Raw genomic sequence first — 23,160 nt, forward strand, 5'->3', positions numbered from 1 at the left:
GGGACAAGCTCTTGCAAAACACACCCCACTCCCACTATATGCTTATTCGGGTGGGTGTAATTACCTGTGCGTCCGTTAAACCTCTCCAAATTCGTTTTTTAATTCTGAAGACGAGGGGCAATTAAGTAAAATATGAAGTGATTCTTTTGTCAATCCACTCTTATCCATCCATTTCAACTACTCAACAAACCCTAGTTAATTCATACTTCTTTACTAATTCCTCCCTATAACATATCCGCCATCTTCCTTATTCCAAAACTACAAGCCGCAAGGATCTTTACCTAAACGGCCCATTTGTTAGAGGTCAAAATTTTAGATGAAATATATAAGAGGGCAGATATTGTAGAAGGGGATTATTTTATACAAGAGAAACTCTACAACCACCGTACCCAAAAGAGGTGGCCGGCCACCGCTCGCCGTGTGGGCTTACGCTGGACTCTGAATGGATGATCCGAGCTGTTCAATAATTAAAAAAAAAAAAACCGAGTGGGCCTCGCGAAAAATCATCTCGATCCGATATGAGTAGGTGCTCAGATCCAATATTCCTTTTTTGAAAGATCGAAAAACCAATCTTTCCATTTTTTTCGATTTTCCAAATATGATAAGATTGGTCCGAGCACTTACACATATCGGATCAAGCTGATTTTCTATGATGCCCACTCGATTTTTTAAAAAGAAATTATTGAACGGCTCGGATCATCCGTGCAGAGCTCAGAGTGGACCCCACATGGCGAGCAGTGGCTGGCCACCGCTTTTGTGTTCGGTGTCTGTAGTGCTGTTGTATAAGAGGCAATTAGTTATATGGGTTTGTTTGAGTGAAGGGGAATAAGGACGAATAATGCCGTGTAAATAATAATGGCATTTAATAATGGCAGAGTTGTAATTTTGAAAATTTGAAGGTGAATATGGATGGGGATACAATTTGAATAGGGTTAAGGGTGTCCAAATCAACGACCAACTCGGTAAATCAGCCAATGTCAAAGTTTGACTCAAAGTGTCAGCCTTCCTTATCACCGTCGATATTGAGTAATTATTCAGTGTCCTGAGGCACCGTAACGTGGTGTCTCAAGTCCTTTCTCCGCTACACATTATAATGGGATTCATACACTTTGCCTTGAATTTCACCATAATGTGTGATGGAGAAAGGCCCTAGGACACCACGTAATAGTGCCTCGGGGGCATTGAATTGAATAATATACCCTTTTGGATCCCATTCTCCGCAAACCCACCCGATAAACTTCAACCAATCTCTTGGTAATGTTTTGGTTCAAATCAGCATTTTTACAAGACAAATTACGTACCCAAATGCTAAATAAAATCTACTACCATCGATTAGCCCAGCATTGAGAAGGGTCAGTTCGAAATGTGGCCTCTGGATAGGAGTACTTGTTCTAATTTTCTTTTTCTTTTTCTCAAAATGGAAAAAAAAAATACTTGCTCGGTAAACAAGGAGAAGCAACTCCACAGAGGAAAAACTGAAAACTGTAAATAAATTCACCGGCTTCCCTTCTCTTTTATTTGGCCGACGCTTTGTCAACCCCAAACTTGCCGGGTCTGCACAGGAAGGAACTAGAGGCAAACCAAACTGAGTGTAGACATCGTCGAATGGATTGAAGAGCATAGAATCGTAGCCTCCGGAGTACTTGTTCTAATTTGTAAGTACCAAATTACTATCAAACATGGGACTTGTCCCAATTGAAACTTTGACAGGACAAGGTCGAAATAAAACATCTGGTTACAAGGGCTTGAACTAACAGGATATAGCCCCAAGGTTAGTCCGGCCTTTGTGGGTTTGCTCCCCCACACAGTTGGAGCATGGTTCGATTCCTGGGTTCAAACCACAAGAAAGCGATTATTCGAGAATCCCCTAATCCCGTGTAGATGGCCTGCCTTTGACCGGACTAGGAAGGAGATTAGTCGAGATACATGCAAGCTGACCTGAACGATAAGAAAAAAGAAAAGGGATATAGCAACATGGAAATGATAAGAGAATCTAGAGCTTCCTCACATCCCACATGCATTGTAATTTTTAAGTGAACTCAGCCTAACTCAACGAAAAATCACAACTTTCTGATAACTCTGGGAAGGAACTCACACATTTGACAATAACTTGTAAACAAGAAACATTTAGGGTACTAGCAGTATCAACTATCACCTGTTTGTAACCTGGGCATTTCAACGAACAGGGTTCCCGGACTCTGGGATTTGTGAGGGTCTGATGCGTACATCCTCATCTTTAAACCCGCCCTTACGTTACGTATATCATGGTACTTAAAAAGGACTTTAGAAATGGTGGTGGAAAGACATCAATATCGCCATCGCTACATGCACTATTGAAGAAGAAAGATCTTGAACTCTGCCATGGAAGAAAATAATTTTGGCATTTCACCCGCATGAGGGGTACAAATTCAATAGGTTTTCGTAATCCGAAGCTGTTTCAAGATTATATACGGCATACTTCCTAAAGATATCGTACACTAACGGTACGAAAAAGTTTTGAACGATGTTTCCCGTTAAGCATGCTCAACTTTTAGATAGATATCGGAAAATAACCCGTTATTTGACTATAGAAGGTCGTCGCAGAGCTTCACCCATGTAACGTAGAACGTCACTAGAACTTGAATGACAGCCAGTAGACGGAAACGATGTGATATGGTTATTTATCTCACTTGCCAGCGATGCCACCATTTTCATCTGGGACTCCCATTACAGCTTTCTGCAATATTGGAATGAAAGGAACTTGAGTGGCAGTTTTAAAGAGCAAATTTATTCCAATAGGCCCAGGATAGAAATTGTCTTCATAATCCATTACCCGAATGCAGGACAAGGTGTATTGCACGTCGGTTTCTGAAATTTGGTAGTGAAGGACAAACCTGATCCTGCAACCATGTAATGTCTGCATCAAAACATAAATAAAGTACAAATCCAACATCTGCTTTCGGCAATTATATCCGTGTTCTAGCATTCTCAAAATCTTGGCAGCAATCAACTGAAACAAGATCCAAGAAACTGTCTCTTTACACGGTATCAAAGGTCATGCTATGATGCTAATCACATGAACCACTTTGTAATCTGACATTCAAGACAAAGTGACCAACTGAAAAATGACTCAGGCGTTTTCCCTTAATAACCGAGGTATCTACACTGGCAACCGGATACCACTGAACCCCATTCTCTACATATTTACCAAAGAAAATGGAACTTGCTTGGAGGGACACAAAGAATTCAGAGGAAATGGTTGCAAGGATTCTACGGTTTTAATATACCTTTATGTTCAAGGATTATACCACAAAAGAAAATGCAAATACTGAAGACAATTCAACATTATTGAACAGTTGGGTCTGGAAAAAAGAAAAAGGAAAATGGAGATGAATGTTTCTTGCCAAAGTTTGGAATTTTGAGAAAAGTAAAGATAATTTTGCATTCGGAAATTTCAAAAACCAAATCGGGTAGATACCAATTCAGAACTCCCACTCTCGGTCAAATCCAAGAAAAGAAACTTCAGCCGGGAACTTAAGAAGAAAAACTGGTTCAAAGCTACTGAGGAAACAGCAATTCATAATTCAACTAGTTTGTACAGAAGATATCAAGATAGGCTCATGAACAAGTTTTGTCAAACTAAAATGGCACACTAGACAACTGAGCTGTAAATCGACATTCTAGTTTAGAAACTGTTAAACAATGGGCATCAAAGTAATATATTTTCCAAGAAAAATCATTCAATGAAATTGAGGAAAGACGTATTTTTCCAAATCTTCCCCACGTCATCAAGCATTTATCTCCTGTGACTTTTTCCATCGTTCGTTTAAAAAATTGCTTCTCCATTACTTTGCTCCTGTTGCCCCTAAAACTTCCCAAGTGTTCCATAGCAACATGCAACGGAACCAGGGAAAGAGTTCCAGTTCCAACTTCAAAGTACATTTACTAGTGAAACAATGAAATAAACTTACTAGGTAGAAAAATAAACCAATTACTTCAGTCACGAATGTTATTTGATTACTCGTCCCAAATAAATTGGTTAAGTCCTTCGCTGAAACTACTCTATATAGTTGCTATGGTTTCAAAGAAGAAAAGGATATGTTTTCATACTTCATCATCTTCGTATATGTCCGTATGGGTTAAGTGAAATGAATATTTGACACATAACCAATCAACACTAGAGTTGAGAAAGTATTTTTTGGGTCAAACTTATTAGCTATTCTATTATCTGCAATTATATAACCAGTAAGTTGCATCGCGAAAGATGTTACAGGGTCTATTATCGTACTTCAAGTCACATACAAACTCAAATAAGCAGTGTTGGCTAAAGAACGACAGTGAGAAAGCATGACTAGATAAAAAGAAAGCAGTAAAACTAACAAATTTCATGGGCATTAAAAATGCCCGAGGGTTGAAAACATACGTAGATGAGCTCTCTGGGAAGACAAGTATTCCATGTTCTTCCAAATTCTTACAGAGTTTTGGCGCTGTGATATTTGCACCCTCTAGAATATCAAAAAATATCTGTTCAAGAGAACAGAAAGTGCAAATTAGAAGTTGTGCATATTCCAAGAATGGAGAGAGTAAAGATTCTCAGTCAAAGGGAGAGAGAGAGAGAGAGAGAGAGAGAGAGAGAGAGAGAGAGAGAGAGAGAAGCATAAGTGTATATAATATGCATAGATACAATGTGAAACAAACGCAGTGAGAAAACATCCTCACCCACGCATAGATACAATGTGAAACAAACGCAGTGAGAAAACATCCTCACCCGCGCCTGCACAGCTTTACTATGGAAGCAATCGAAAAGAGTCATTCAACGAGCTAAGAAACGAAACTAACATGTGCTATCTGATCTTGCTTTTCCTCTGTTATTTCTCTTGGGAAAATTGTTCTCTTATCATTTCTAATCCTACCGTAAACGCTTACTATGAAAATTTCTGCCAAATGGGATGATCACTAAACCTGCTGCACTGTGAGGCTTGACTATGAAAAGATCTGCCTAACTGTTCCTCTATATAACTTATGCTACACTAGAAATTATGTATAGAATTCTAAACTTGGTCTAGTACGTCAATGCAAGTGCCAATTGTGTTGATAAAAACAAATTAAAATAGCTAGACTGTTACCAGATAAAGAAGCAAGAAAGTAACTTTCCGAAAACAGACTAGATGGAGGGGGGAAACATAAATAGGGAAACAATACTATCTGTACTGTGGCTGCTTGCTGCAGCTCAGACTGTGCTGAAAGCTGATTTTTCTACAACGTGATCCCGATTATCAGCTTTTCCCAGCTTATTTAAGCAGTTTTTTGCCAAAAAGTTGTTCCGATTCACGAAAGTTGAGGCAAACAAACTAACATAAATTGCCGGAAAAAAAAAAACTGGTCTTATAAGCTATACAAAATATCCAAGTCTATGCTATCATAACAAGGCTACTTACTATGTTGGTCTCCACCGAAGAAACATCCACCTTAAGTCCTTTGATTTCATTCAGTCCTTCTGGAAAACCAAATTCAGAAATACCATGAAACAGAGAAGTCTGCTAAAAAATAAGTAGCGACATAGAGTAATATGTAGTATTTGAGTTTCCCAGTCAAATGGCAAGTGAAAAAACCACCTTTGCATATATTACGTGCAGATACTTAAGAGTTAGAAACTAAACATTTTGTGCTTATAGTTTATCATGCATTGAGCAAAACACAAAACTATGGAAAGCAACGATCAACCTCGAGCCTTCCAACGTTATCTAGCACTGCTAAGGTGTTATCGTGCATTGTCCTCAAAAGATAGGTGTTTTATATGATAAGGTGTTAAACAGGTGGAGTAATTTACTTGCTAAAGACTTGGCCTTCTTGTGATCACCCTCGAGCTTTCCAACATTATGTTGCACTGCAACCAAGGCAGCAGCACATACGACACCAACTTGTCTCATCCCACCACCTAAGGTCTTTCTGAGAGTCCTTGCCTGCAAACAAGTATTAAAAAAGAGCTAGGTATCAAGTATTTATGCTTCGAGAAAATAGGGTTCGTTTTTGTTGCGAAAATATCAGGAATAATACCCTAGCAATAAAAGCTTTTGAACCAACAATGACACTTCCAACTGGAGCACCTAAACCTTTTGATAAACATACCTACACAACACAAATAGAACAAACAGACCAAACCAAAAAAGAGTGAAGGATTATCTGCAAACACGATACAAGGAAAGATAACTTAAAATGCCAAAGCACCATGTACCGAAACTGAATCAGCAGCCTGCACAAGCCTATGAACAGGAACTCCAAGTGCCTGGGAATGAGTTTAATCAAGTTAAATCCAATTTTTAAAAAAGAAAAGAAAAATCAAGTTATAATTCTTGAAGTCGTGCATGAAAGCATTTATCACTAAATTTGCGTGAACCCCAAAGTAACCGTCCAGGGAGTGAGTCTAACTCTCCTGTAGGTCTGAGAGAGCAAATGGATGAGGTAGGAGACTAGTGCATTGGGTATGAAGTTTAGTTTCATGTTGCAGATGACCTTTTCATTTCTCATTTGCTATGTTACTGTTAGTAATTTATTTTAATCAACGGGTATATGTAATCTTAACGTGGGGAGATTAATAAGTGTTTAATATCATGGAGCTCGTAATATAATTGAGATAAGGACGGGAGAGCAATTATAATTCTGTAGTGAGGTGAATTATAATTATTGAAATAAGAAATAGAATCCTAGTGGGATTAGGGTTTCTTATTTACACTGGGAGCCTAGACTTATTACTCCTTAGGTCCTTATCATAGCCCTATATATACACGTTATGCTCTTTAGGTCAGATACACGTTTTTCTATTATTCACAAAATAGAGACAAGCTTAGAGAGAGCAGATAGATCATGAAAGAGTCCACACTCGGTTCGTGTTCGTGTTCTAGACGTGCAGGAGACAGATCATGAAAGAGTCCACACTCAGTTCGTGTTCTAAACGTGTAGGAAATACGATAGAAGGTACAGTGCAGTATTCGTGGTTTATAGCAAGACGGCGTGTTATAACAAATTCAACCAGTGTTCGTGTCGCAGGATGAGGTAAAACCCTAATTCCGCCTTGTAGGGGTTTGCAATTTTTGTTGTCTAATCTGTACGCGTCATTACTGGATTCTGGGAATCGTTTCCCAACAGTTACGTCGATGTACATTGCCAACATCTAAATACATAATATGTGCAGCATTGTCTCAGAAATCTATGTCCTCGCAGAAGATTGAAAGACATAATTTGAGTATCGAGCTAGATATATGTAACTAAAAACTTGGAAAATATTGTTACTCACAACTGATGCATTAAATATACGGGCACCATCGATGTGAAGCTTCAGGCCGTGCTTCTTTGCTAGGTCCCCAACTTTATCTGTATACTCTACAGATAGGCATTTACCTCCACAGCTGCGTTAAGATGCCATCCGCAAGCATTGCATTACATGTATGAAATGCCAATCAAATGGTAAAATACTCCTTGGTTACTAAAAAAAAAATGACAGTACTGACTTCTTATCAAAAGATAACAAAAATAAAAAATAAAAAAATAATCAACTTTTAAAATCCGAACAAGTATTTTTTTCTTACACTTTGTGTACCTTCGCTCAAAAGATAGGAGTATTTAGTTAAACAATTCAGAATACTATAAGGAGAATGTTTAAACACAGATACGCAATACGTTCTTTGTATACTGCTCCACCCAAAATAAGCAAAAAAAAAAATCTTCTCCTTGTTCTTCGTACTTTTGCTTCATTTGGGAGATTTTTTCTCATTCAACTGAATTGTGATCAAATGCAGAAGTTCACTTCAGTATGAGGAAACTTCCAATGCATCATGTCACATACATTAAATTTAGATCGCATAATGAAAACTAAACACAGTGCCGCCACCACATAACAAAACTATGTGCATGCTTTGAAAGTAGAATCTCCAGTCACCTGTTCAACCTGATTTACAGCAGTTCGATATAGTACTGTTACCTTGAATAGCTTAATTAAGACAAAAACTTGCATAGATGATCACGAGTGACAAAATTCTTTAATCTCTTCGATCGACTCAAAACAACGAGCAACAGAGCAGTGAAAAATGTTAAGTACTTGGATGTCAAACCATGCTTCATGAAAAAGAATCTAAAGTTGTTTTTTCTTTGTTTAGTTACTAGCCAAAAAGTGAACAAGTGCACATAAATTCATTTTCCTCTTCGTTTCCTCACTCAACAAATCCAAGATGGATTAGAAAACCACATAATATACATGCATATTGTCCAAATGGGTACATTTCTGTATGAAAATAGTCGGGAGTGTTTAATAGCAGAAGTCCCTATTGTTATAACTTATTTTCCAACCCTCAAGTCAAATCCCCAGGTCCATTCCTTCCAGGTCTCTCGTGCAACAACCTTTGACGTTTTTTCCCGAAATCTCTGGAACAGATAAGCTAAGGAGAAGCTGCAAGTCACATCAGTAAGACCCAAGCCTAGTTATCACGTTGGCTGGGCAAGGGAGCAGCTCAACCACCAAGCCGATCCCTTGCTCTTACGTTTGACAGTTAGGGAGTTCTGTATGAACAATCCATATCAAGTTTTACCAATATATTTGTATGGATATTAGTTTGTAGTCTACTGATCTGTTCTTTTCTTGTCTCCCTAGCATAACAATATTTTTCCCCTTTTCTCTCCTACTTACCGCAGTGGAGTGTGGAATGGTAACAGATAGCAAAAAAGTAGAATCGAATTTGATTACTGTCTCAGATAGGAAATATATCTATGAGAACTTTTAAATGCATTTGTTAAAAATAAGTACTCACCTCCCATGTGTATTTTCCAAGCAGATAAGCCTGGTAACCGGGTAAATAATATCCAATCTAGGGTCCCTGATGGCCGCTTCAATGAGATCAATATCCATTGTTCCGTCTTCGTTATTCTTCACTGTCCTGGGGTGTACACCTCCGATTGTTGAAATGCCTCCATTCTCATATATGTGAATATGGGATTTGTCTCCAAGAATTACTTCGCTACCCCTGATCTCACAATGAACAAGCACACTAATAAGGTTACCCATGGTGCCCGAAGGCACGAAAACAGCAGCTTCCTTGCCTGTGAGCCTTGCCATCTCTGTTTCAAGGCGGAGGGCAGTTGGGTCACAACCATATACATCATCATCGACTTCAGCATTAGCCATTGCAGCCCGCATTGCTTCACTAGGTTTGGTCACCGTGTCAGACCGAAGATCTACTCTTCCAGTCACCATTGTGACTTAATTTGGACCAAGAAATTCATCAATATATAGCCAAAAAAAATGACACAACTCTTGGACAGCTCACGTCAAACAGTAAAAACTAAATATCAAGTCCAGAGAAAAGATTGGTTAAGGCTCGCTATTGTGTCTTTCTGTAACCATTTCAATATCTAATGAATGAGTAGGACAAAATGTTTAATAAAAAACCTCTACAAGTTCAGTAAATCAGGGGACTTCAGATAACCAAACAGTAAAGAACTGAAGTTGAAGCACTGATCAAAGTCATTCCATCAGAAGAGTTGCTCCAGGCTTCCAGCCAAAGCAAAAACTCAAAGGTAGTCATTTCCACATCTAGTTTCAGGATTAAGACAACTATTTCATTGCAATTCATCTTGAATGGTTTGGATCTTCTCCTCTGGAACACCCCTCTATTAATACACCTATGATGCACGTACGCGTATTGGAGTACGGGAATTCATGCTATCAGCTATGTCGAGATGGAAAATTAAAAAAATGCAGTGTATGGATACAACTGGATGCCTTCAAAAGTTTATAAATTAGAGAAACACATTGTAGGTAACTATTAGAAGCAAATTGACAGAAGTAGTTAAATAGCTTGATTTATCAATGATCCAACATTCAACACAATATAATGCAAACGTAACGTTTAATCAGAGTGTCAAGTACCCTCTTGCCCTCCTTCAAAGCAACCAAGTCTTGCCCACCCGTTGTGGTTTGGGTGCTTGACCTCTGGTGTAGGCCTCTTGAGCCCTCTGTCGTGGTGCCACTCTTTAGTGGCGAGGCTCTTGGGCCTGCGTCAGCTGGGCTGGCTCTCACATCGGGAGTTTGGGTATTGTGTGTGTGTGTTTAAAGGGTCCATTATGTCTCTTTCTAATCAGCAATTCTCTTGGTGAGTTGGTATGTGGAATTACCCTCTTACCCTCCTTCAAAGCAATTAGAGTGTCAAGTCATCACAAAACCTATAGAACAAAACTTATTCTAAAGTCATACTTATTGAAAAACGTCTCATCAAACTAACTCCATCTCTGTGTGAAAAAATTACTACTTTGGGTGAGGTATATGGCAGAAAATATAGCAAATGCATTTTGCTAAGTATGCATGCATTCACAATATGGTACGACATATTTCTTGAAATACTCGTCCTCGGGGACCAATCTACCGTCCACCAGCAAGAGCCCTATTTAGGCTAGAGTAAAAGTCCCAAATGAACTGGCCCCACAAGAGCTGATAGTACTTAAGTGTCGAATAGACTTGGCAAGGATCAAAGCCATAAATCTAAGGCTTGAACACCTGGCCAACCACTTGGGTTCATGCTCCATATTGATACACCATGACATAAAAGTTCAATAGTCCAACAGTGATTAGAGACATCAAAAGACACCGTATAATAGACCATAAAAGTACCATCAACAATTTTCTCAGTTTGATGCTATAAATGTTGGGTTAGCTCCATGTTTGCCCCACATGAGAGTGAGATCCTGAGAGAGATGGATTAGTTTGAGGTCATGCATGACGTGAATGAGCAGCCACTGAAGACTTTTTTAGCCCCCATAACGAACTATGGCTCCATTTGTTTTGATGTAAAAAATGTTTTACGATGTAAAATATTAGAAAATAAATTTCAAATTTTTATTTTTCGGTGTTTGGTTGATTGGCACTTGAAAATATTTTAAGAAATCAACAAAATAGTGTATAGAGAGAAGGGGCTTAAACGGTGGAGAGATCTGAGAATATTGGAATTGAACGTGGGTCGTGACTGACGATCGAGAAAACTGAACAGTGAGAATTGCAGTAGAAGGAATCGGATTCATTTCGGAAAATAACTTATGAAAGATTTAAGGGTAAATTATTTTCATCCAATTGATGAAAAATATTTTACATATAAAATGTTTTTCAATTTTATACACAACCAAACACCAGAAAATAGGTAAAATATGTTACTGAAAAACATTTTACTCCCAAACAAACGGACATGTGTTGCTTCTGTCTCTAGCTTGTCTCTTGTTCTGTCTATATATATAAGCTTATGGCGACTCAGCGTTTTACATAAAGGCCTTTACGTATATATCATACCTGCCGTTGCGCAACAAATTTTGGACCTCCGGTACCATTATTTACTTGCGTATTGGGCGATATCAAACGGTCTTGTATATGACCATATCAACGATATCATTTCCCAATACCACGATTTAAAACCCTGAACCAGAGAGAGTGTGGAAGTGAGAGTGGTGTGAGGAACCAGAGGGAGTGTTGAGAAGTTTTTGTGCGATTTTATATTACGTGTTGAATATAACTCCAAAATTTCCTCTCCATTTCTCTCTCTTGTTCTGGGGTTATTTTGCTCTTTCTTGTGGTGGTTATAAAATTTGAACTTACCCAAAAGAAAATTAAAAAATAATAATAATCCCATATACGTAGCTAGAATTTTCGGTAAATAAAACACCAGGGTAAATAATCCCAAAAGAAAATTTGAACTTACCCAGTGTGGGCCTCACCCCTGTAGTGAGTGGGGATGTGTAAATGAATGTGTAAGTGGATGGTGAGTTAGAATTTTTGGTAAATAAAACACCAAATTGTGTACACAGTACACGGAGCGTTCTTTGGTTCAGATGTAGAGCAATAATTATATAACCACACGTACTCACGCTTTTTAGTGGGTTCCACGTACACTAGAGGTGTAATGTGTAAGTCCCAATGTAAATGAGTTTGTGCAAGTATTTGTAAATATAGAATGATTGAATATTGAGAAGCCAAACCCTTCTAGAATTAGTCTTAGGAAAATTAACGAGATCACCTCACAATAAAAAAACTACAAGAGAGAGAGAGAGATGCTCACTTGCAAGCCTTTTTTCACAGCCTTCAAGCAAGCAAAGTTGTAGCAGTGAAAAAAGAGGTGGTCAGGGCAACCCAACTCACAGAGAGAGAGAGAGAGAGAGGGAGAGAGGGAGGGAGAGCGCTTGAAACCAAAGCCAACCACAAGACTAGAAGAGAGAGAGTAAAGGGAACTGCTGTTCGTTCAACTTGCAGGATGGATACATCAGCTTTTGGTCCAAAGTCTAAATCGATGTGCTTTGATCTTTCGTTCCACATGTGCCCATTAATATAGCGATAGTCAGAATGGAATCTACGAAAAATTGTACTACTAGGAGTAGTAGTATTTGCAAATTAACGGAGAAAATTAATCAGGCTATCCGCGTCATGCAGGTCACGTGGTATTGCTTATGTGGTATTTTCGGAGTATATCACGTGATATTATTTATGTGGTATTTTCAATCATATACGTAGCGACCAATTTTGTGTTAGGTATAATATCATTCACTTTTAAAGACATGGATTGACTCACATTGTGTGGTGGTGATATTTTATTTACGAAAAATATCGCGTGACAATGCGGGTACTTCGAGCATATCGGACTTGTGGTTCATATTAAAGAAAACTAGTTTAGTTCTAGATTTTACATTTTCGAGGAGGTCCAAACAGTATAGAGTTTCAAACTTTCAAGTCTTACCTTTTCACAGAATTAGGAGTTATTTCCACTGATCTACAAGTCCTTTAGTATAGGATTTTTGTTTTGTTCTAATTTAAAAAAATTCGTGTCTATTAATTTTGCGCCAAACTTTTATGTATAATTTGTTTGTCTTGACGAGATGAATTAAAAAAATAAAAAAAATTTAAACTTTTACACATTTTTAAAAAATATCCAAGATAAGAATAGTTTTCACCAGAAGAACTCCAGGGGTGCTTCAAAAACAGTAGCTGCACTTGGATAGAGAGAATTCTAAGCCTTTGACCCGCCCCAGCATCCCCTACAATAAAGCTCCTATATATCCATCAAACCCCGTCTGTGGTTTTTAGAAATTCAATGGGATTGCGCTGTCGACGGATGATGGTGCCCACAAAGTCATTTTTGAGACTTTTTCTTGGTCATTTTCCAAAAATTGTGTGATCTGCGTGAACAAACTTCAGTTTGGTTAAGGATACAATTTTCTTTAGGAATGGGAGTAGCAGTACTATTGGTTTTATTTATGAAAATAAATTCTTTACACCGTCAGTATAAACATTTGTTTCCTCCAAATCAATTGCATTGCGACACGTGTCAAAATAGTTGTCCCAATTAATAAAATATGACGACGTGGCGCAATGCAATTAATTTAAAAAAAATAAATGTTTACACCGACGATGTAAAAAATTTATTCTCTTTCATTTACGTGCGCATCATCTTCCAGTGGTGGGCGAACAACTACAATAAGGACAGAAAATATCTACTCCATGATGATTATGCATAGAAGATTTGAGGGTACAATTATTGAGTTGTCGTTTTATGTATGCCTCGTTCAGAGCCTGGAATCAGTCAGAGCATCACAGCTTTTTGAGCACTTTGTTTTCTTCTGTCAACTTTGTAGCAATCTTCTTTTAAACCGGCAAAAAAGTTGGGGTTTTTTTTTTCTTTTCTTTTTTGGCAAAATATGAGCTTATTCTTTTGAGAATTGAGACTACTTCGGACTCACCCAGGTGGGGAGCAGGGTAGAGTGGTTATTCAGTACTCTTGAAGCGCGCTCCATAGGCCTTCAATACTACACACCTGTGTGTGAGCCACACACTTGATTATGGACCCTCAAAAATGGAGAAGATATTCAATACCTCAGGGGCAATGTTGAGCACAACTGTGGTTCACAAATGTGTAGACCCTATGCTAATATGTGATACAGATTCGTGCTCAACATTACCCCAAAGACATCAAATAATTTCTCCACAACTCCACGTGCCCCTGCAACTCCATGTGATAGGAGCAATAAGTAGTAATGCCAAAGTCAACGACAATAGGAAGGCTGTAATGCCACCAAGCGTCTATTATTGAATTGAATTCACCCCACCTTGAGTACCGATTTTCAGATTTTGGGAATATCTCCTGTGCCAAAAGTCACGGAATGGCCGAATGGGTAAGTCACCTATCCTAACTATGTAATGTACTTTATCTGCTGGGTTACGTGCAGGCATTTTACCAAGGTTCAGCCTCTCTAGTCCTACCCTTTTGATTATTAAAAAAAAAAAGAACATCAGGTCCAGTACCCAAATGCACCAACACAAATGCAATACTCACTAGAAACCCACAAATACAAACTCCAGAACTACATGCAAAATAGTGCCTCAACTATCCATTCTTCAAAATGAACGTAATGTTATTAGTTCCTGAAGGTATTAAGAATCAGAACAGTACAAGGGAACAAGATTCGGGTCTTTATGGAATCACTTCTCCATAATTTCCACAAACGAAAAACGTTCCTCGCATCGAAAAGTAAAGGTAGGCTTTCTCATTCTCACACTACAAAATTCGAAAAACAAACAGGCGATGCAAATAGACAACAATTTCCAATAGCCTCACAGAGAAGGCCCCGACCACCACTTCATGAACACGCAAGGACACACTCGTTAGAAGATGGTTTCAGCATATCCCCAAAAAGTATTCCAACTTCTGGAAACAATAGATCTTTACGAATCTAGCAAACTTACCGTGTCCACCTGAACAATGTCTTCTGGGCCCGTTAAGCCACCAGTCTGCGTTCCGTTATCATCCTTGGATGCTAAATCCTCCTCAACAATGTCTGTACTAGTTAAATCCCCATTAACAGTCCCATTGACTCTGTCGCTGTCATCAGCCATCTTAGTGTCATCCCCCTCATCAGGGTCAGAATTAACCACACTGTTGAGCTTAGTATCAACAAAAGAAACAGAGCCTTCGTAGCTATCAGTTCCTTCCAACATACCAACATCAGCCTCAGTAGCAGATGGAATGATGTCCGATGAGCTCACATCCATGTCTGGAGCAGCATTCTCAGACATTTCATTTATAAGCATGTCATGTTTAGGGCTTTCATTGGCATTATCCATATCTAGGCTTGGAATCTCATTATTAGATAGGTCAACCGGTTCAGCAGTTTCAGAGCTTGGCGCGACAGTTTCATTAGCTGCAGCAGTGGCCAATTCGTGAGCACGATTTTTCGCAGCAATTTCTTCTTGTACTCTGTAAGCATCCATGAGGCTTTGGATCAATTCTTGCTCCGCTGTGAGATCTCCATAGCGTTTCTGTAAAGTACGCTCAAGCTCCTTTTGCTTCTGAACTTCTTCCCAGAGGCTATTTATCCTATGTGATGCTGCTACCTGCTCTTGCTTTTGTAAAGCTTGGAAGCACTCAACTTCTGTTCCTGCAGTGTCCATCTGCTTGAACGTTGCTTCAATTTGAGACCAAATGTTCGTAGACCGCATCTGATAGATGATAAAGCGAGTCTATTAGAACCTAGTACAACTTAACAGTATAACAAACTCATGAACAGAGAGCAATAAATCCTTGATTTAAGTATTGTACCAAATCTGCAGCAAACTAAACTTCAAATTTGTCAGCATTGATGCAAGGATTTTAGATTTGATTGTGTATGTACACGCATGTGTACCTTCCCTTGCTCTTAGATGTGAAGGGAGAATGACAAAACTGTATTTCTTTATTCTTCTTGACTAACGTTGTCACTACTATAGCAGTCCTGTTGTACAAGATAAAACTCAAGGCTTATTCACTTAAACCACAGAAGTTAGACAAGCAACTCCGCTCAATGAGTGAAGTGCTTACCCTTGGGTCTTTCTTCTGAACAAAGAAATCAGCGGCAAAAATTATAATCTTCGAAAAATTGGTAACAAAAACTCAATGTCTCCGTATCCTTGAAGAAAGATAAGGATCGACAAGATTCACATTAAAACCAAATTCCAAGACAAGTTAATGACCTGCTAAGCAGACCTAACAAAAACTACCAGTCAAGTGCAGACGAACTGATAAGATACCGAATAGTTAATGGTAGAAATGTTATTGCTACAAGAGAAACAGAGCAAATGAAACAACATTAACAGCCAACCAAGAACTTCTCTGCATACCTGATACCCATTGGTAAGGAGTTTTATCTTCTGCTCCATGCGTTGTGCCTTTTTCGTATCATCATCCATCCTTTTCTTTACATTCTCAAATTCATACTGCAAGGCAGAAAGCTTCTCCATGTTTCCAGCAACACTAGATAGACCAAAGGCATTACGAGTAGGAAAGTACATGCTGTCGTTTAAGCATGTTTTATGTGCTTCAACAAACTCGTCAAAAGATTCATCCTCATGCCCCATGGCGACATGAAGAAACTGAGCCTCTCCCTTGATCAAATAATCAGCCTGTAAAAACAGAAGAGGAGGTTATTTCTTTTTCACTTATGACAAAACCTTAGAGCAACCCTGCTTTTAGGTTCGCAGATTATTATACCAAGCCACATCAAGTATAAGCACATCTGGTACAACATCATTACCAGGACTGCAGGAACGAAAAGGTTGAAGAATACCATTAGCACAATGTTTAAGTTGAACAAGTACATAAAGCTTGCATTTTCACATCAGAATAAAATATCCCAATCAGACAATTCAAATTTGAGTTACTTTAGCTGCTGTTTGGTTAGATAGTGTGCTGAAAAGTGATGGAAAGAAAAAATCCACTGTTTTTTTGGTTTGCAAGAAAGGTAATAATACTCGAAAAAGTAGAACCACGAAATCACTTGATTATCCTAACACTATTATCTTCACTCTTGCATTAACACAAGAAAAGTTGTCTTGATGTGGCATTTGCAATATACTGTATCTGGATTCCCCGGTATGTCATTCCCTCCAAATGCAACTTTTCTAAGGAGAATGTGTGGTGAGGCTATTTTGACCATTTAACAAAACTTTAATTTGACCAATTAACAAAACTTTAATCTAACTCTGTTCAATCACTCAAAACAGTTAAATATTTTGTTTTCTTCTGGTTTCCTAAAGAATTTTACAATCACATGCATGTTGAAAATCTTAGTTTCACACTTCAGTTTTGTTCACTCTACTTTCTTTAATTTTCCCTTTCTAGATGTTGCTTTATTTTCATTTTTCACCGAAGAAAGCTTGAGGGAAGTTTGTTATTTGGGTAATGAAGTTAAGCTAATCAGAAGTTCATATATAACTACGCTCAACTTTGATCTGCAAGCAAGAACATTTAATCTTGAGTTCATATGATGGACAAACCTACAGTACTCGGACATAAACCAAAGTAAGAAAACAAACAAACAATGATTTCATGACAGGAAGAACAACTAAAACAGTAAAGAGACAGCATACCTCCTTCATCTCATCTTCTTCAAAGTCTTCAATTGTGGGGACAGAAACAGATTTTCTGTTTGAAGCCCGCTTGACTCCTTTCTTTATCTCCTTGTTCCCTTTCTCTTCAAATGGATACTTTGCATTATCATGATCGAGCAAGGATAGAAGCTCCTTTCTTATCATCTCTTCGGCCTGCTCAATCAAAGTAGGGGGAACAAAGGAGCTTTTGTCTTCATCAGCCCTCATCAAAGAACTTTTAATCAGTTCCACTGAAGCAGCAGGAGGTCTAGGCAGTTCCCTCTGCAGCACTTTCGATCTTTTCTTAAGTAATGCTTGTTGCCTTGCTTCTTCCTCAGCCCTCTCTCTTGCTATTCTGTCAGACATGTCTTCTTCAATCTTCTCCTCTGGTTCCTCACTATCTTCAGGTTCTGGTTGGATAACAACTTGGTAATCATTCTTGGGCTGTGGAAGGTTGCTCAAACCAGACCGCAAATTCCTTCTCAAATCAGCTTGTCTACGGAGCTCTAGTTTTGCACTATCATGCGCATCCATGTCCTCATTAATGTGAAGCTCATCCCTTATGGGAGTTCCTTTTGGAGTTACACCAAAAGCATAGCCATCCCTTGACGGAGTCATGGCAAGTGATGGAGTCATGGCAAGTGATGGAGTCATGCCAAGTCTTGGTGTCATGCCCACCCCTCCAGGAGTTGCTGAAGGAGTCAACATGGGATTTGGCGTTTGGATCTCCTTTTTCTTAGGTGTTACCCCAGAAAAATCCGAAGGATGTAGATCTGGATTTTCTCCTCCTAGTAATGGTGTTTGAGACTCCCTTAACCTGGCGAGATTTTCCGCTTCCATCATAATAGCATCACCCTTACCCGCTGGTGTCCTTTGAGGGGTCCGTAGTGGGGTCATTCCTTGTCGTGGCGTCTGGGAATAATTTGCGAGAAGAGCACGCGTTGCACCACTCCCTTCTGTGAATTCCTCGCTGCCCAAAAGGAGATCACTAGCATACCCCATTTTTGCAATTTCTTCCAATTCATGATCAGAAATCTGAGGTGCTGGAAGCATCAATTTCGACCTTTTCCGGACTGTCTCCGGGTCATTAAGCTTATTTGCTTGCAGTATTGCTGATGGGGCATCCTGCCTTTGAGCAATTTTATTCCTCGCAATATCTTGCTTTCTTAATCGAGCTTCCTTGTCCATTCTTTTCTCGCCCTCAAGTTCCTCAATTGTGGTAGGGAACTTGGGTTGCTCCACCTCTCGATCTTCATCAGCAACGTCAAAGAAGCCCGGAGGAGGCTTCTTCTCAAAGGGAATTTCTGCATTATAGTCAATACCCTTCCTCTTCCTCTTCCTTTGCCTAGTTTGAATTCCAGCAGCCTTTAGTTCCCTCCTTTTCTGAAGAGAAGCAAGCCTCCTAGCCTCTTCAAGCTGCTTCTCCCTTGCTTTCCTTTTTGCCTTCTTGCCTCTAGTGTTGGCTAACCGAGCTCGTGCTTCCGAAAGCATTTCCTTCTCATCTTCGTCCATATCAACAGGGTCCGGACGGGCAGGCTTTGATTCTGGGTTTGGATCAATCTCCCCAGGTCGCAATTTCCGTGGATCATCGCCTGCTTCATAGTTATCATCCTTAGCACAGGCAGCATCAAGAAGTTTCTCATAGCGCTCAAGGCATTGGGATGGAGTACGACCCACAATTGGCGCAATTGTCCGCCATTGGGTGGGCATGAGCTTAGCAAGATGAAGTAGTTTCTCATCTTCTTCTCTGGTCCACTCAGTCTGCAAATAGGGTAAAAACAATACATGTCTTTCCATGCATAAACTAATAGCTTGCAGAGGAATACAGAATAGAAGTTGGGAGACATGAATGTCAGAAGGACTGAAAACCTTGCAGAGAAAACACATAAAACAACAAGCTAATTGCTTCACAGGCACAAACTTTCTTTCTCAAAGCAAAATATAAAGCTGATTCGGCTGCTGGGGTATTATATTAGAAGGAAAAGGTAATTATATCAATGAATCTGATATACTTGTTTTCTTGGATCAACTAGATACCTGTTAGGTGCGGTTATGGTACCCATCCTTGGCGGTTACCCATGTGGATTTGGGTACATAAAAAATTTTGGGTATCGGTATGGTTGCCACAATATCCCCCCCGTTGCCATCCCTAACCACCGCTACCTCACTCTTGCCCACCTAAGGTTGCCAATTTGGAGATGGTGGCATCTCAAGCTCTCAGCCCATCAGGTACCATGAAAACCCATGGAACAAGCATGAGGAATTACATAGCCCTAAAAGCAAGATTGAGATTTGGAGAGAGAGAGAGAGAGAGAGAGTCCTTGTGTAAATAAAGGATGCAATTCTCGAGGAAACAGTGTCGTGTAACTTCAAGTGTCTAGGCTAATGACGCAGCCTTTTCTGAAGCGAACGGTGACCTCATTACTGAGGTGGCGCGTCGTAGGACAAAATGAGAGAGGACTTAGAACCCCTTCCTATTTGCCTTTTATGATCCTCCCCAAATTTCGTATTTCCTACAATAATTATCTCTGTCGTGGGCCCTTAGTAGCATATTTCCCTTGTAGAGCTGGTGAATCCACGTCAGAACCATGCTTTCGAACTCCTAAATCAGAATCTTCTAGGGACCTCCCTCCCAGCAAGAAAGGAGCCCGATCCCATCAAGAAAGGAGTACGATCTCAACTAGGATACATTCACTCAGGCATACAAATTTGGAAAGAAACAGAAGAAAAGCTACCAAGCAAGAGAAAGTATAATGTAATAGTAAGACATTACTAAAACATGAATTTCTATTCGCTGGATTGTTTAATACAACCATAATATTTACACATTTGCCAAAAAAATTTGCAGTTGGCCCCAATTACAAGTTGACCTTTATACTATGGTTAAAAACAAAACTATATTTTTAGAATAGATCAAATTTGATTACATATCTATAATATACATATACAAGTTTCTATAACCGCTCTCAACCTTAGATTCTTCCATATCCTCTCGCTCCCCCACATCCACTCCAACTTCCTCACCTGCACCTAGGGATGGCAAAGTGAACCGAACCGATGGGTACCCGAACCGTAACCGAAATTTTCCCCCGAACCATAACCGAAAAATTCCCCGTGGGTATGGGTATGGTTGAGGCCTTGGATAACCAAACGGGTATCGGTTCGGGTATGGTTTAGCAGATCCCCGAACCAAACCGAACCTATATATATATAGGAGTCCAGTGGTCGAAGTGCATATGTACAAACATACGTACTCCTCTCTCACTCTCTCTCTCTCTCTCTGTTACTCCCTCTTTCTTCTCTCATTGATCAGAACCCACCCAAAAAACTTGAAATCGTTCAAAATTTTCAGATCCGCCCATAGCAGTTGTCATTTGGTTCGGGTACCCGAATGGTTCGGGGATTACCCGAACCCCAAATGGTTCGGTTATGGTTTCGTGTTGCTCTCCCCAAACGGGTATCGGGGCGGATATGGGTAGGCGTTCGGTTTCGGGGATTGGGTACTGAATTCTCCATATCCGGCCCAAATGCCCCGATTGCCATCCCTACCTGCACCCACTCTAGTTTCATGCAACTGAGGGTAGGCCACATGTATGTTAGTTATATATACGTTCCCCAACACTTCAAGGACCATTCAGATTCTTCCTCCATTTATAAACCCTGCCTCGATCACATCACTCAAAATAACCTACGGACACCAAAACATACATGACTCCTATGTGGTTATCCTTCTACCAGATCAGCTAAGACGTCGTCCAAGAATAGCACCATAGTACTTCGTGGAGTCAACATATAGTATATACCATTTCGCTACTTGTCACTCATCCAGCAAATCAAAATTGTTGGGCAACTTTTGCGAACCAAGGTCTTAGGTACACCACGGTTTTCAGGTACCTACATATTTCCTATAAGCTTACATCTATTAGACATGCTTCTCCTTCCTGAATACCTGTTTCTGGAGCCCATTATCTTCAAGGAGGATACACATTCAATCTCTTAGTTCAACTTTCATGCTTATAAATAGGTTGTATTGGTTTGGAAATACTTTTGAACTTTCAAGAAAACCATAGGTAGATTAGTATGTATCTCTCTAATACATTTCACTAGGTACCTGTAAGCAAAAACCATATGAATCAAAAAAGAACCTCGGGTATCATAACCAGCGAAATCACTGTAGAATTGACAAGAGCAAAAGCAACAAACAACTAATAATACAACAAAGAGGGCACGAAAAAAAATCGCAAGTTGAAAAATTTTAGAAGGAAGAGAAGACGCGCGCGTTGCGTGCGTACCTTCTTGATGGACGGATCGAGCCACTCGTACCAGCGAGCCTTGCACTGCTTGGCCGATTTGCGAACGAGTAGGGAAGAGATCCGAGCCCACTGGTTCTTCCCGTACTTCATGACCGCCGCCTTGAGGATCTCGTCCTCGGTGTTCTTCCACACCCCTCCCTTTATCATTATCCTCATCTTCGCTCGATTTGGTTCTCCCTTCTTCTTCTTCTTCTAGGGCGTCGACAAGTTGGCGCTGCCTTTGCCTTGCGTCGGTGTAGAACTCTCTCTCTCTCTCTCTCTCTCTCTCTCTCTCTCTGTAATTAGGGTTTTAGAGATAATATCAGACGGGTGGGAGAATAGTTCTATACGGAGATCTTTCTCCCTCTCGAGCCCATAGTGTCATAGTGATACGGGTGGTTATGTATAAAATGGGTTGTAGACGGAGGGGTCTCTGTGTAATTTACCCTTATCTAACGGATCGATAATAGATATGTGATATTTTTTGAGCGCCGCTATTCGCAGCCCTTTATTTTCTCCCTAGCCCGTTAAAAATTTTCAATTATACTCGACAGTTAGTTATCGAAATTAAGATATATTTTCAGCATCCAATTACCGAAATATAATATTTTTTTCAACAGCTATTTACCGAAAATGTATGTTCGGCAGTTGTTTACCGAAAGTTGAACATATTTTCGACATGTAATTACTGAAATATAATCTTATTTTTAACAGCTATTTATCGAAATGTTATTTATGATTTTCAACAACCATTTACCGAAATGTAGTGGGTATGGAAGAAAATAAAGGGCTGCGAATAACAGCGCCTTTTTCTTTTTGAACCGCGTAATTTTTTTTTATTAATTTTTGAAAGATTAAAAAGATCAAAGAAAACAAAGAGAAAGGCATTAATTACCCTTTTGATATCCAAACCGTTGATTGAAAAGATGCCAACTAGGGTGATTGAAAAAATCAACGAGCCAAAAAATTCAAAATAACCGACCAATCGGTTCAGTTTTCGGTCGGGATAAGGGTGTGTTGGTCAATTTCAGTCTTGGTTTCAGTTAGTTGGAAATTTCTCCAAACCGAATCTGACCAAATTGATATACCCCAAAACCATACCGAGTGAAAGCTACGAGGGATGGTCCATAAGCTCTTTCTGAAAACATCGTTCTTTTTTTTCATTCTTTTTTTTTTCCTTATTATGACTGAGGTCATGTACAACAACCTTAACCGCACAAGCCTGGGTTTGGCTTACCTCCATCCCTAGATGGACCGATCAATTAAAGCTGTTCATCTTAAATCGAGATTTTTTTATATATTTTACATTAATTTAGTCCGTTCATCTATTTGTTTTTAATCTCAACCATCCATTTCTCCCATTTCGAACAAATCAAAATCCTCAAAATCCCCAACTGGACCAAACCCACCCTGAACCGAACTAAAGTTAACTCTGGTTGGGATTGGTCCTAGAAATATTCACCCCAA

General features: G+C 39.4%; 2 protein-coding genes and 1 long non-coding RNA gene across 3 annotated transcripts; all 3 read right to left on the reverse strand.

The window, feature by feature from the left end:
• Positions 1-2,362: 2,362 nt before the first annotated feature.
• LOC131325874 (low-specificity L-threonine aldolase 1-like) lies at positions 2,363-12,356 on the reverse strand. Its single transcript, XM_058358345.1, has 10 exons — positions 12,069-12,356; positions 8,781-9,228; positions 7,274-7,385; positions 6,215-6,265; positions 6,037-6,108; positions 5,810-5,942; positions 5,418-5,476; positions 4,403-4,503; positions 2,813-2,879; positions 2,363-2,716 (listed from the first exon to the last, which is right to left on the reverse strand). Exons 2-10 carry the CDS (start codon positions 9,221-9,223, stop codon positions 2,666-2,668), a joined length of 1,089 nt encoding a protein of 362 aa, XP_058214328.1. The 5' UTR covers positions 9,224-9,228; positions 12,069-12,356; the 3' UTR covers positions 2,363-2,665.
• A 2,006-nt stretch (positions 12,357-14,362) lies between these two features.
• On the reverse strand, positions 14,363-22,076 carry LOC131325880 (cell division cycle 5-like protein). The gene is made up of 4 exons (XM_058358351.1): positions 21,694-22,076; positions 17,402-19,162; positions 16,154-16,435; positions 14,363-15,496 (listed from the first exon to the last, which is right to left on the reverse strand). The coding sequence occupies exons 1-4, from the start codon at positions 21,868-21,870 to the stop codon at positions 14,723-14,725; spliced, it is 2,994 nt and encodes a 997-aa protein (XP_058214334.1). The 5' UTR covers positions 21,871-22,076; the 3' UTR covers positions 14,363-14,722.
• Positions 19,701-21,687, reverse strand: LOC131325881 (uncharacterized). Its single transcript, XR_009199863.1, has 2 exons — positions 20,951-21,687; positions 19,701-20,425 (listed from the first exon to the last, which is right to left on the reverse strand). It is a non-coding gene; the product is annotated as an uncharacterized LOC131325881 (long non-coding RNA).
• Positions 22,077-23,160: the final 1,084 nt, after the last annotated feature.

Source organism: Rhododendron vialii, chromosome 5a (assembly GCF_030253575.1).
Source record: "Rhododendron vialii isolate Sample 1 chromosome 5a, ASM3025357v1".
Taxonomy (NCBI): domain Eukaryota; kingdom Viridiplantae; phylum Streptophyta; class Magnoliopsida; order Ericales; family Ericaceae; genus Rhododendron; species Rhododendron vialii.

What these genes read in the sequence shown, in the direction of transcription:
- LOC131325874 (XM_058358345.1), bottom strand. Translation starts at nt 9,223, where the DNA reads ATGGTGACTGGAAGAGTAGATCTTCGGTCTGACACGGTGACCAAACCT. An exon ending in TTGGAAAATACACATGGGAG is followed by an intron (nt 7,386 to 8,780) that starts GTGAGTACTTAT and finishes ATCTTAACGCAG; the next exon opens with CTGTGGAGGTAAATGCCTAT. An exon ending in TTCCCAGAGAGCTCATCTAC is followed by an intron (nt 2,880 to 4,402) that starts GTATGTTTTCAA and finishes ACATGGTTGCAG; the next exon opens with GATCAGGTTTGTCCTTCACT.
- LOC131325880 (XM_058358351.1), bottom strand. Translation starts at nt 21,870, where the DNA reads ATGAGGATAATGATAAAGGGAGGGGTGTGGAAGAACACCGAGGACGAG. An exon ending in TCGATCCGTCCATCAAGAAG is followed by an intron (nt 19,163 to 21,693) that starts GTACGCACGCAA and finishes CCCTATTTGCAG; the next exon opens with ACTGAGTGGACCAGAGAAGA. An exon ending in AAGAAGATGAGATGAAGGAG is followed by an intron (nt 16,436 to 17,401) that starts GTATGCTGTCTC and finishes CTGTTTTTACAG; the next exon opens with GCTGATTATTTGATCAAGGG.